The 13,983-nt window shown below is 39.6% G+C and overlaps 1 protein-coding gene across 1 annotated transcript; it reads left to right on the plus strand.

Moving 5' to 3' along the window:
• The first annotated feature begins 906 nt into the window (after positions 1-906).
• rcc1 (regulator of chromosome condensation 1) lies at positions 907-7,653 on the plus strand. The gene is made up of 10 exons (XM_051406991.1): positions 907-1,023; positions 2,022-2,123; positions 2,697-2,884; positions 3,043-3,222; positions 5,029-5,125; positions 5,223-5,345; positions 5,535-5,675; positions 5,856-5,975; positions 6,273-6,425; positions 6,883-7,653. Exons 2-10 carry the CDS (start codon positions 2,042-2,044, stop codon positions 7,056-7,058), a joined length of 1,260 nt encoding a protein of 419 aa, XP_051262951.1. The 5' UTR covers positions 907-1,023; positions 2,022-2,041; the 3' UTR covers positions 7,059-7,653.
• Positions 7,654-13,983: the final 6,330 nt, after the last annotated feature.

Consider the following 13,983-nt stretch of genomic DNA (forward strand, 5'->3'; position numbering starts at 1 on the left):
TGGTTTAGATGCATTCTGAAATTTCTATGAGACCTTGTTTTTTAATAAAATCTGGTATTGTGAATGTAAATGTCAAAGGTTTAAAGCAGTATATTTTGTAAACAGTACAAAGTTGATTAATTAAAGCAACATTACATTAACTAAGAATTATACAGAACCAACCAGAAACAGAATTGTTATGTTTATAGTGATTGATATAAACTAAACTACAATAAGCAGTCTTATAACAAAGACTGAATTAGATCCATACTATCTTGCACTTTAACTCTATTAAAAGTGGAGTACATCCAAATTTATGCCGGCCACAATTTATAACGTCATGTTCATGTGTATATTTTTAAACTCTACTTCAAACCTCAAAACTCATAAATGTCACAAATGCAAAAGAAAATGGATGAAGGTTAAATCATCCAAAAGACCTGTTAATCCGGGAGTAATAACACTGAATCCAGAGACCCTTTACTTTACACCTGGATCACATATTTGAATATGAATTAATACAATACATATTGTTACCATTTGTAGTCATATTTAATGGTTAAGTATAATTTTATGATAGAGGTCTACATTATAGAGATATAGGTTACAGATTGCACTACCTAACAGTACATAGCAGTTCAAATAAACTGCAACAATAACATGCTACTTACATGTGAAATATCAGCAATGATCAAATAATAGGCTTTAATATAAGATTTAACACCCACGGGAGACATTCTGCTGCATAATCAGTACTTTTACTTTTGTACTATTGATTGTTGTAAATCCTTACTCACCTAATTATACTTATAAAGCATTTTTTCTGTTCTTTTTTTTTTTGCATGAGAGGGAACTTTTTACACGTCTATGACTGTATTAAGTAGACGACCTGTTACTGCAGATGAGAGTGCTACTGTCTCTTTAAGGAGGCGGGGCTCCAAAGAACGTGACGTCGGACGCACGTCGGTACGCGCTTCAAGACCGGGAACAGACAGCGCACGTTCACTTCTGAGCAAACTGACTGCAGCTTTCTACATTTCACAGGTTGGTAAATTAACAGCGACTAAACTGTCCGACTGCAAAAGACAAGCGGTAGTAAACGCCACTTGTGCGACGTGTGTGCAATTCATTCAATAAATTATGTTATTGGAGCTTCTTCATTCCCGGATGTCATGCTAACGCCGCTAGCTTGTTAGCTAGTGGCATACAGAGTAACTAGCCAGCTAACATTTGCTACATGGTAAGAAAACGACTTTTATTCTACATTCTTGCTGCGTTAGCACGGAGCCGACTGTTTCACGTTCATTTGCGAATTAGACTGAAGCCTGTGCAGCTCGTTTGGTGACCTAGCTATCTGCGTGTTAGCAAGGACACATGGGCACTGCCAACGTGAACATTAGATCACGCTGCCTATTTTAAACCTCGGTATGCATCTGTCTTGCTTATGTTAAATGTTAAAGCTCTGACAGCAGTATCTGCACTTGTGTCCTCACCAATAGTTAATGTCTATCGTGGAGTCGATGGTGTGACTGAGAGCTGAGCCTGACTCCAGTATAACTTGTCCTTGTTTTGCGGATATTAAATTCATAACAGCATGGGAACAGAAGGGGAGGAAGCACAGCTGTCTGTGGGTGAAAGAACCGGATACTGTGCCAGCCATTGAAATGACTTTCTGACAGCTGTTAAACCCCAACAGCTTCTGGATAATGTCTGTCGTCCAGCTGCGTTTGCTAGTAGGCTTGTGAGTTTCTGAAAATGCCTGTGTTGCTTACCATGGAAATACCTCGCACTCAAAGCCCAATGGTCCAGTGGTGTTCAGATGTGCAGTAGAGAGACCATGGTGGACGTTTTGATGCCATTCCTGTGTTCATAAACCACTTATTTATTCTATGTTGTGAGCTTTTTATCTGCATTTGCAATTGTGATACAATTACTTCCAATAAGCACACATCTCATGTAGTGTTTCCTTCACCAACAGTGCGGTGCACTGACTTTAACCCACGGTAGGTTGTTTATCACTCTCCTTTTGTTTTTCCCCATAGTTGTTACACGTGTTGCTGTCATGCCTGCTAAAAAGACCACCACCACCAAGAGGAAGTCTGGTGCTATTGTGGAGGATGAGAAAGACCTTAAGAAAGTGAAAGGTAAATCGGTGACCTTTTCAGAAAAGGGTTGAGAAAGGCAACTAGAATGGGATAGACCCATGTCTTTAGTCACTGATGGCAAAACAGTGTAGTTGTTTTCTCTCTCTCTCTCTCTCTCTCTCTCTCTCTCTCTCTCTCTCTCTCTCTCTCTGTGTCTGTGTGTGTGTGTGTGAAAAAAAATCACAGTAAAACTTTATTTAAACATACAGTGTAGATGCATTTCAAACCAAATCAAGTAAAATAAATAAGCCACCATAGTTTTAATTAGTTGCCTTGTGTCCCAGGCACTTTTTTTTTATACCACAGCTAAGTTTGGTCTTATTAGACTAATAACATCTAAGATTATATTAAAAAAGATATGAAATGTTCTATGTGGAGTGGACATGTATTACTCATGTTGTGGAGATATAAATCTGTTCCGTCACATAAATCAATTTAAGGGCTGAGACTTGGGTTATGGTTGGGGTACAGGTTTAGTTTAAGGTTTTGGTAGGTCTCCAGGAAATGTTTGTAAGCCAATGTAATATCCTCTGACATGATGGAACGACACAACTGTATGTCTGTGTCTAACAGTTTCCCACACGAGTCATGGCAAGGAAGGAGGCCAGGTTCTTGTTCTGGGCCAGGGTGATGTTGGACAGTTGGGTCATGGCGAGGATGTCATTCAGAGGAAGAAGCCGGCCCTTGTGACCCTGCCAGAGAAAATTATCCAAGCGATTGCTGGAGGAATGCACACTGTCTGCCTCAGCGACACTGGCCATGTAAGGGACAATCTATATTATTTCTTTTAAAATTAAACTTCAGTGGCTCATGCTATAGCTCCCTGCTGACATTTCAACTAAGGATCTTGAGTTTACTTTATTTACTTTAGATAAACTGATTTTTTTTATTTTTATTATTATTATTCTTTCTTTTGTAGGTCTACACTTTTGGCTGTAACGACGAAGGGGCCCTTGGTCGGGACACATCAGAGGAGGGGTCTGAGATGGTTCCAGGAAAGGTGATTCTTGCGGGGAAGGTGGTCCAGGTGTCGGCAGGGGACAGCCACACAGCTGCACTCACAGAAGATGGAACAGTGTACATCTGGGGCGCATTCAGGGTTAGTTACCTGCTGTTCTTGGAAGTGTGCATGTTTGTGTGTGAGAGAGATTGTCCCTACATCTAGTCACTAGAGATTTTTGTTTTTTTCTCTGTACCCCCAAAACTTATGAATACCATAGAAATTGCCTGTACTGATGTTCACCTTGCACAAACACTTCATAAACATACACAGACATTTGCTTTCAGAATGGATTCAAGTCACTTACCGGCAGCCTTTCACCACTCTACTTGACAAATCTTCTGTTATAATGTATTTAAATCATCCCATATTCCATACAAAAGTAGTAAATAGTGTTCAGTAAACAAAGCACCATACCCTCATGTATTATACACCCCCCACAGTACTGTCTTTGGATGCAGTCAAGACCTTTTTATAATCTTTAATGTATTGTTTTGTAACATCTCTACGTATGTCCAAAGAATCGTGCCTTTGCCCTACTGTTTTCCTCCTACTTTATTTTATTTTATTTCATCTAGATATTTATTTCCTAGTCAACTAGTAGTTATTAGTTAAAGCCAATTGTCGACTGGTTGTCTAAAGTTTTATTATATTAATTATTTTAATTTTAACAGCCGCCTATTAAATGATAACGGAAAGTTGTAATGCTTCTGTTTGGATGATGTATAACATTACTTGCAAATCAACTCACTACAAACTTGCTCCTCTCCCCTCGTGCCTCTCCTGAACCTGCTGTATCTAGTACTGGCCGGTCCTGGCCGTGGTCACTGGGAGGCTGATGAGCCTATTGTCCACTCATCCATTTTTCTTCTATTCTGTTACTCATTCTGCCTCGCTCCCCTCCCTAATACAACCACTCACTGGCTAGAGGCAGCAGCTATTACAGTTAGCACATGCAGCAGTGCTGTGATACAAGCGAAGAGGTCCGTGTTGTGACAAGGCGCAGCTCCTCTTTGACGCTGTTTTTGTTTTTCTGCAACTAGCACGCTAGCTATAACCCAATCAATATATTTGATTCATTCATTAAAATCACTATATGCTCTTAAGCTCTAGACCTTGAGCCTGTCCATATTCCCAGCAAGGCTGATGGATCATGTTAGTACTTTGTGTAACTCTTTAACATTGCAGCCTAACTTAATGGTTAGCCATTTGTTGTTTCTGTAACCCTTCCACACCAACCTGCAGAACAAAAACTGAGAATTTCAAACAATCCCACAAAATACAAAGGAGATGGGAGAAGAAAAAAGTCTCCCATTCCTTCCAGTTCACTCTTATGTACTCAATTTCACTCTTTAACATTAAGCTTTTATCTCCACTGAGAGTTTAAATCCCCAAACATTCTCCACGTTTTCACTTCATCGGTACATTTATTTTCAAGGCTTGATAATGTGTCAACCCTCCCCTCTTCCACAGAATCCCAGATCAAGAGATCTGGCACAACTATAGGAAATATATCCATTATTGTGAACAGTCAATGACTATCACTTCAATTTCATTCCTCTTACTGTAAGGTCAACAGCAAGTTCGTTTCCTGTAAGAATAGTTTTCATCTCACTGCACTTACTAACACTCCTGCTAGATTACTCCATGGTTTTTCATTATTAATACTCCGCGGCACAGTGGCAATTACATCTCTATAACCTCTGCTGAGCTTCTGCATTCCCACTTGATTTCTGACAGTGCTGAAACTATGTTTTACTCTGTAACCTGTGTTTTGAAAAATTCCACAGTGTTTTTGTTATTCCAGATCTGATCTATATTTTAAATGTTCTCTGTATGTGCATTATACATCCCAACAAATGACCTCCATACACTAACCTAATATGCTGGACCTTTTTCTCACAGGATAACAATGGTGTTATAGGTCTGCTGGAGTCCAATAAAACATCTACCGTTCCAGTCAAAGTCCCCATGACAGAACCTGTTGTAAAAATCGCATCAGGTAAGAAACCTTCCTCTTCAGCGCCATATGTTTTTGTTGGTACACTGCATATCAACTTCTGACAATGTTTTTGTTTAATTTTTCCTTCCTTTTAAAGGTAACGACCACCTGATACTGGTTACGGTGCAGGGAAATCTGTACTCATCCGGCACTGGAGAGCAGGGGCAGCTGGGAAGAGTGCCTGAGCTTTTTTCAAACAGAGGAGGAAGGAAAGGCCTCAGTGAGTAACGAGCCTTTCCAAGCCCAAAGCATCAATTTTAGAATACAGTTGTACAAGATTTTACATGTACATTAATCTTAGCTATTTGATTACATTAATAATGGATGTTTTTATGTATTATTACCTGTTGTATTGTGTGTACTGTGTATTACTGTGGTGTTCTGGCTGACTGTGTGTTTTGTGTTTCAGGCCGGTTGCTGGAACCACAAATAGTTAAAGTCAAAGGCAAAGTTCACTTCATAGATGCTTTCTGTGGGGCGTACTTCACATTTGCTGTGTCAAAAGAGGGACATATTTATGGATTTGGCCTCACCAACTATCACCAGCTGGGTTAGTATAGCATCAGTGGTGAGTCTTTTTTATAATGTGAATTTTCACTGTAGTGGTATCTTTGTTGACTTACAGTGAGCTATGAGTCAATTGCTCATACTTTGCTTGAAGTTAATTGCGTCAGACATTGCAAGGTTATTTTATGTACCCTTACTGTTTTTTTTTTATTCTTCTGTTCAGGCACTAAAAGCACCAAGATGTGCTTTTTCCCAGTAAGACTAACGTGCTTCAAGAACTCTACCACCTCCTGGGTGGACTTCTCTGGAGGACAACATCACACACTCTGCCTTGATGCTAAAGGTAAGCTCCAACTAATTGCTCTTTCAAGCCATGTCTGATGCAGTTTCTTATTGTGTGGCTGTTTAAAACTAAATAGGTTTTAATTGGTAATACGTTAGTACTGCTGTTTTTGTTTGTAATTCAACAGTATAACTCTGGTTTAAAACAAGATAGGGCATTGCAAGGGAATACAATTTAATAACTGTTTAAAATGTCAAATCTATTAAAACACAAAAGACACTAGCTAAAATGGTTGGGTTTATTTAAGTACTTTGACAAACAAACAATAAATGATTCCCTCTTCTCTCCATCTTTTAGGGCAGGTATATAGCCTGGGCAGAGCAGAGTATGGGCGCCTTGGACTGGGCGAGGGGGCTGAAGAGAAGAGTGAGCCCACGCCTGTGATGGGGATTGAGCCGGCCAGCAGTGTTGCATGTGGAGCATCTGTCAGCTTCGCTGTCACCAGAGAAGGTTAGAAACAAAGCAAATGCAGTGATTTGAGTGATTCTGATTCTGTTTCATAAGAGTGTCAAATAACTTACTAAATACTGTTGGTTCTTATACCTCAATGACAGAATCAGTTGTTTGCCTTCCAAAACAACCCATATGGCTTATGAGTGCTGTTATGGTTAAAACAAAACAAACTATAACATTGGACCTAAACGTTCGTCTGTATCAAAATCACACTCTTTGTACACACAGCGTTCCACCTTGACCTACTTCTGTACAGGTTTAATGACAAACGGCAGTTTGATTCTTCTGTCTTTTCTACTTGCTTACTAGTCTTAGTCAGGAAGACACAAACATAGGTCCTTTTTTAAGAATAGCTTGATGTACAGAAAATATCTCTATTATAACAAGTTATATATACTATTAGTTGATATGAATTATTGCTCACTCCACTGACTGTTGGCTGTGCTAACTCCAGGGTCTGTGTATGCCTGGGGCATGGGCACCAACCTGCAGCTTGGCACAGGAGAGGAGGATGATGAGTGGAGCCCCGTGAAGGTGACGGGCAAGCAGCTTGAGAACCGCGTAGTACTGATGGCCTCCAGTGGAGGGCAGCACACAGTCCTTTTGGTCAAAGACAAGCAGGAGAGCTGATGTCCATCCAGGCAGAATCATGGGGGATCTTTTGATCTGTTTCAAGGTGGGGCCTTGTTGCCTAAATCTGGGGATGGTGTTAATCTATGTGCGACTTCCTGTGCTGAGCCGAGGTAGAGGTGAGATTCAAGCCCTTTTATGGGAACGCTTCTCCTCTGGTGAGGGGGGGAAATGTTCATGGATGTTCAGTAGATCATGACAAATGAGAGACTATTTTTTTAAATCTAGTTTTTGGTGTTCACTTTGAATTCTTTTCATTAAAAGTCATTAGTATGACTGTAAGATGATATATGTGATGTTTGTGAATGTGATATTGGCATGTACGTAAAGGAAATGAGAGTGTAAGCCTTTTAATGACTTCCCCCAAACAATCTTTTAAGCTTTTTTTTTTTTTTCCTTTCCTTTTAAAGCAATAATTCCATTCACCTAGGTTCAGACAGGACATTTATACTGAGCGAGTTTAATATGTGAGACTACTGTTCGTTTTACCTTGGGCACACAACATTCTTGTGGCTATTTGGACATTTGGTAACACGTCATACTGTATCCTGCATTTTGTTGCTTTCCCTGTCTGAAAATAAAGATTACATTTTAAGTTTTTAAGCTTTTTCTTATCCACTGTATTTGGTATTTAACTATTTTGATACTTAAGTTGTTTTCCATTCTATAATACTTAACATTTGCTTTGAGCTTTTAGCTATTTTGTAACATTATACGGACAAAAAAATTTAATCATTTATCTTTTAGAAATGGTTTGCTCTTCCAGCTATATACAGAAACAGGGTGCTAAATCTAACACTGTGCTAGCAGGATATAGTGAAACAAGCAATCATGAGAGAGAGAGAGAGACACTATTTGGGTTGGTGGCTGATAGATAGTTGAGTCTCATTAGGTTGTCAAATATTGACGCTGGGAATGAGACTCAACAATCAACTATCTTTCTTGCCTCTGACTGGTTGCTTTCATTCAGGCCCAGTGGATTTTTGCAGATGTCATTAGGAACACTAGGAGGAGCCAGAGGAACCTGATTTGTTTCATAGATTACCTGTCTCATGTACTACTGTCACGATATAGTTACAATTTCAGTAAATATAAAATTATTTTTGTGTGTAACCTTACTGCAGCTTTAAGATAGGACTTTCTGTTTTTGTCTAAAGTGAATTCAACATCTGACAAATTAATAAACTTCATCAAATTGATGTAAAAATAACACTAGAATCCAATATTGCCGTTATGTTCACTGATTTTCAACATGAACTATGGTAAAATGCACCCAGAGATATTAAAGGGGGAAATACTGAAAGTAAACTATGGTAAATTATAGTGGCTCATCGTACATACTGTCATATCCCCCCACCCCATATTGTTCATGTATATAACATTGTTGCAGTCCAATCCGTTTTGTACCAATACAACAAATTTAACTCTACTGTATGTTCACAGTAGTGCTGGATATTAACCTTAGTTAAGTTAATAAGAAGTGTGTGGAGGAAAAAAAAGTTGCTGACATAAAGCAGTTACACCCTAGCTGCTTTGTCTATTATATATGCAAACAACACATTCCATACACACTGAGCTATAAATGTAAAACAGAAACCCTTAAGGATGCTAATTATGGTACAAGTACGTACATCAAAGCTACATGCTTTTGTATTTTATCTGGAGGGAAATTCACAGGGTCCTCGCTCGCCTCATCTTGCTTTCATCTGGCCAAAAGGACCGATGATGAAATTAAAAATCGCTTGTGGCAAAAAGAGCTTCTCAAAAAGCTTTGAAATGCTGAAGTATCTTTCATAAGCAGTTAATTGATCATAGTCTGCCTCTTCCCTTGTTTGTTTTGCCTCACTGTTTGTCCTTTGACAAAGAAGAAAATGTCAGGAATACATTTGAATGAAAGGGCCCGTTCACTGCTCATCAGCAGTCGCTGTGAGAGTGATGATTGTTTTTGTAGTAGACAACATAATTTGAAATGCTTCTGGCCATTAAAAGAAATGCATGTCTAGTATTAATGTTTTTCACAAATATTCAAAAAGAACATAAAGGGTTACAGGTACCATAGAGACAGTAATGTAAAGAATTGTTAGTCTACACTGTTATTATTTCGTAAGAATTTTCTGTTTGTACTTTGATGAAAATTATGTCTGTTTTGGCAGCTACTGTTTCCCACTGAAGTGGGACTGCAATTTTAGACACTTTCTCTGATGGGTCAAACCCTTTACTATTTTTCAGATACAAAATTTTCTCTGCTGAAATGTTGCCTTGGTTCATTGATGAGTTGTTACACTGTCAAGCACCAAGCAGACATATTCAGTCATATTATTACGACGCTGATTAAGTGGTCTTTGGACATGCTCTGATTATTTTAGTCATCACCCACTGTGCCTGAATTTAACATTTCATTTAGGAGACATTTTTATGAAACTTCCAGACCACATTGAATTTCTTTCACTTTTCTAAATGTAATTGCTGCATCTCTGTGCTTTCGTTCCTCAACTTCAGACCTCCAAAACAATAAATCTCAGTTCTTTTAAAGACTTTAAGCTGTGAGGTTTGGGTAGGCTGTTAAAACCATCCGTCTTTGACATTCTGTTAACCGCTTTCAACATGGGGGCGCATTCAAAGGCTGATAATGCTCTAAAACCCAGAAACCTTCTCCTACATTTCCAGCACAAAGAGGAATGTTCATAGAGGGACTCGGCAATGGCATCCTGTGATTAATTCCTTTCACTCGTAAAAAGTGTAACTGGATTTTTCATAGTGTATGTGGGTTCTAATCTTCCTCTCGTAGAACTAATCACAGAAGAGACCGAGGAGTCTCAGGCACCTGCATCGGCACACATTCACTCTAATAATGGAGGCAGCCAAATTAATCACAGCAATTGGCTGCACCAATCATAGCTGTACAGGCTTTCATAAGCTTTTGTTTCGGTGACACTGTCTTGGCACGTGCTTTACACTGCACATCTGTAACGGGCTCCTTACAGTCTGCGTGATGCATTCATAAACATCGTACTACTAAAACTGAAACCTTACAATAGAGCAAATTTTGCATCTTTTAGCTCTGCCTTGATTGGGATGTGGCAGCCCTTGAGTCACCCTGCTGCTTTCTTAATTAACTCGTCATTTCAAATTGTGCTGAGTGCTGTTTCTCAAGTACATCTTAATCAAGAAATCCAACGTTTTGTGATGATTAGAATGCTTTAGATTGGCTTTACTCTGGGTTGCTTTCATCAAGTGATCCATCGTTGTAGGAACCTGTTGAATATGGCGCAGCAGGAAACTGTTGTCCAGATCATTCCCTTCCTACTCTGGTTCTAGCACACAAACACACAGAGAAACCACACATTTTGGATGAAATACGTTACACACAAGTGTATGTGGGAAGTGAAGATGCAGAACAAAAAAGATGACAGCGATTGAAAGGAAAAGTAGCTTCAAACACAACATGCTACCCACAAAACACTTAACATCTATTTGCAATTTTCTATCATTGCTGCCCTCAAATTACAGCTTGTCTGTGTATTTGTGTGAGAAAGCATTGAATCCACACTTCTTTTCACTATATACATATACAGGTTATATACCTGTACCTTAAGATAACATTACAAACCCTTTGGCAATATTTGAAAAACATTATCTTCAAACCAGCACATTATTCATATCAATGCTGTCACCCTTCCTGTGTTAAATTTGACATAAAGCAGTTGCTGCTGTCCAGTGGTTGAAGCAAAACAACAAACAACAAATGCCCCTGGCTTTTACTAATGCGTGAAATGATGTATGGAGTACTACATGTATCAAATACTCTTTTGTACTCTAATACTCTAATGTTTTGGAAGCTCTAATAGGAGAATGGTTTATGCTGAGAAAACGTGTATTTCTGTGAGCATGTGCACAGGAAACCAAATAGGGTATTATTAGCTAATTTCCTGCTGTTAAGCTGCTGGTACTCCATGGCCTGTGGACCATACTTGTGATTACTGGAGATTACGTTGATAGATTGGACTCCTCATCCAGTGGGCTGCCCTGCAGTGGAGGACCAACAGCTGTGCAGTGACTTGTAGGAAGCCCTTGATTTCTTGTTCTGACATATGTTTATCCGTTATATTGACCAGATGACAACGGGCATCAAACCCTGGTAATGAAGCATCATAGCGTATGACTCATCCCTTTAATGTTTGTTTATTGTTATTGAAATTGTAGTTAATATTATATAATAATAATCAAAAAGACCATTTTCACCAGTACCATGTTTCATAAAGGTGCACTCCTATAACATTGTCGAACTCATCAGAGATATTGTTTTTTATTATTCCACACATTCTTCTTCCTTACCGAGACTTGGCACCTGCATTACCCACAATGCAACTGGACCAGTGAGAGTTTCCTCAGAGATTCAATTGTGTAGTATGGTCACACATACCCGCGAATGCAGGCGAGTGACCATCACGTGCTGAGGCCTTGTAGTTTGTTTTAGGGGTCAACCACACACGTTTGCAGTTGGTTGAGGCTGCGACTTTGCAGGTCAAAGTTCACCAATGTTGAACTTCACGCATAACTGAGATGCAAATCTGCTTTCCCACTGGAGGAATGAATGTCCCTTTTCTACGTTTTACTCGAGTTGTCCTCAACTCCCTTCACTTCATCAGCTCCCTTCACCACCCGTCAACTCTGTCTGTGTGTGTGTGTGTGTGTGTGTGTGTGTGTGTGTGTGTGTGTGTGTGTGTGTGTGTGTGTGTGTGTGTGTGTGTGTGTGTGTGTGTGTGTGTGTGTGTGTGTGTGTGTGTGTGTGTGTGTGTGCGTGTGTGTGTGTGTGTGTGTAGGAGCTCAGCCCTGAACTCAGGCAGAGGACAGAGACAGAGAAGATAACACGAACATAAATGACAGTAAAAGTGGTTGAGAACTCTCATCATAGGTTTTTTTCTTTTCATTTGTTTCATTTCTGTCTCTGTTATAAGTTTCTCTCAGACATATCATAAAGCCTCAGGATAGATGTCCAGAACAAGCTTTTCCTCCATTTCTTGGTTATCAGGGTGACAAATCCCCCATTTCATCTTATTTGTTCCCTGAAAAGGAGCAACAGGGAGGACACCAGCAGCTTTCTGAAAAGTTCTGAGATTTTTAACTAGAAGAGCTTAAAGTGGCCGCACAAAAAATACGAAGCACTCTGAATAAGGATGGCAAATACGTCCGCATGCTCTCCTGTCATTGGGAAACATTTAGAAAAGACGCTGCTGCTGAGAAAAAAATGCTATGTGTTGATGCACATTATAAGTTCCATCAAGATATTATGATTTAAGCTGATTTACACAAGCTATATTATATTACTTTTTGTGAAATATAAGGTTCAGTCCCTTCTCACCACAACAATAATTTACAGTCCCTTATGACTCTCAGCTGGCAGATGGCACCCAGTTTGAATCGCTGCCTCTGCTCCTCAGCAGGGAATACCCGAGTATTTGCCGCTTTGTGAAAAATCTAGTAAAACAGCTTCAGAGCTTTTTGCACTTCTGACATTTCATAAACACCTCAGGCAACCAGGAGGTCTGATTATCTGTGTTACGGCAGGCGTCTGTCACACAGAGCAGCAGGCCAAATTGCCAAATCCATTACCAGAATCTCTGCATAATCATCATCACAATAACAGTTTTGGCTGAACACTGACAGGCCGTGCACTGTCGGCCAAGATGCTGTGTTACATGTAAAACCTCCCTTTACAGTATGTAGGTGACTGTCGCGACGCCGACTGTTATGGTGAAAGATTTATATGGCTGCAATATTGTAGTGTAATGGAGCCGACGTGTTTTTATCCAAGCGGCCAAACAACATAATAGTGTTCCATCAGACCGAGCAACATATCTGTCTTCACAGTGAACTGAGGAGTAAGACTGCTCCCTCACTCACGTACAGAAAATCTCTTCATTAAGTCTCCCTCACACACAAATGAGCAGAGGCTGTCACATGACAAGGTCAATAAGAAGCAGAAAACAAAATCTTGGATGCCTTTTGAAAACCATTGAAGGCTCTGAGCTTTTAGTAATAGAAAGGAAATACTGAGAGCTGTTATGAATGCTTCAGTTCTGTTAATTTGTTTGAGTGCATGAGCAACCATTAGTTAGGGTCAAATTCCCCCCCCCCGCCCTGGGATCAATAAAGTATTTCTGATTCTGATTCTAAAATGAAAGTATTTAATTATCTATGTCTCATTATGGTCTCTGGTGTGTAACTGTACACGTTCGATAGATAGCAAATTATTATTTTTTTTAATGCCTGTTGCATGCAAGCTCCAAAAGAAAACAAATTTCAAAATGCAGAACAAAGCTGTTTGTGTTGGCACATTCTAAAAAGGCCAACTTGCAGTCTAGTAAAATCAGGAGCCAGTTCATGGTGGTTGACAAAATTATTCATTTTGTTGCTTTTTCATTTGTTTTTTTACACATGCAACGTGTAGGCAGAGCCATGTATATTTCATAGGGATCTTACTGTATGCTCTGTGGCACAGAGGAAATCTACAATGAGCCCTGCACCCCCTCTGGGATCTGTCTGCTCTCTTGCTGGGAGCTCTATGATATCTTGAATGGAAGCTTCTTTTCAGTCATTTCAGTGATATCTTTCAACATCCACAGGAGTCTGAAAGAGAAACGTGGGTGACCGATGCCTTCTAATCAAGGTTTCTATTCTGTGAGACATCATCAGTCTTTCAGCAGAGAATGATTTCAGCCCTTTAATGTGTGCAAGAACTTCAATGGAAGACCAGGTGAACATATAATCCATCGACCAAAAACAGCCAAGAGAAGTTATTTCCAACACATCTACTGTGGGTTTCACTGGCATGTCTTCTTTAAGTGTTAGTGGGTGTTGACCTGTCATAACTGTTTGTACTCGAACTGCACTCCAGTGTGACAGGCATTCAATGAGAATCTGA

The sequence above is a fragment of the Dicentrarchus labrax genome, unplaced genomic scaffold, assembly GCF_905237075.1.
Source record: "Dicentrarchus labrax unplaced genomic scaffold, dlabrax2021, whole genome shotgun sequence".
Classification (NCBI taxonomy): domain Eukaryota; kingdom Metazoa; phylum Chordata; class Actinopteri; family Moronidae; genus Dicentrarchus; species Dicentrarchus labrax.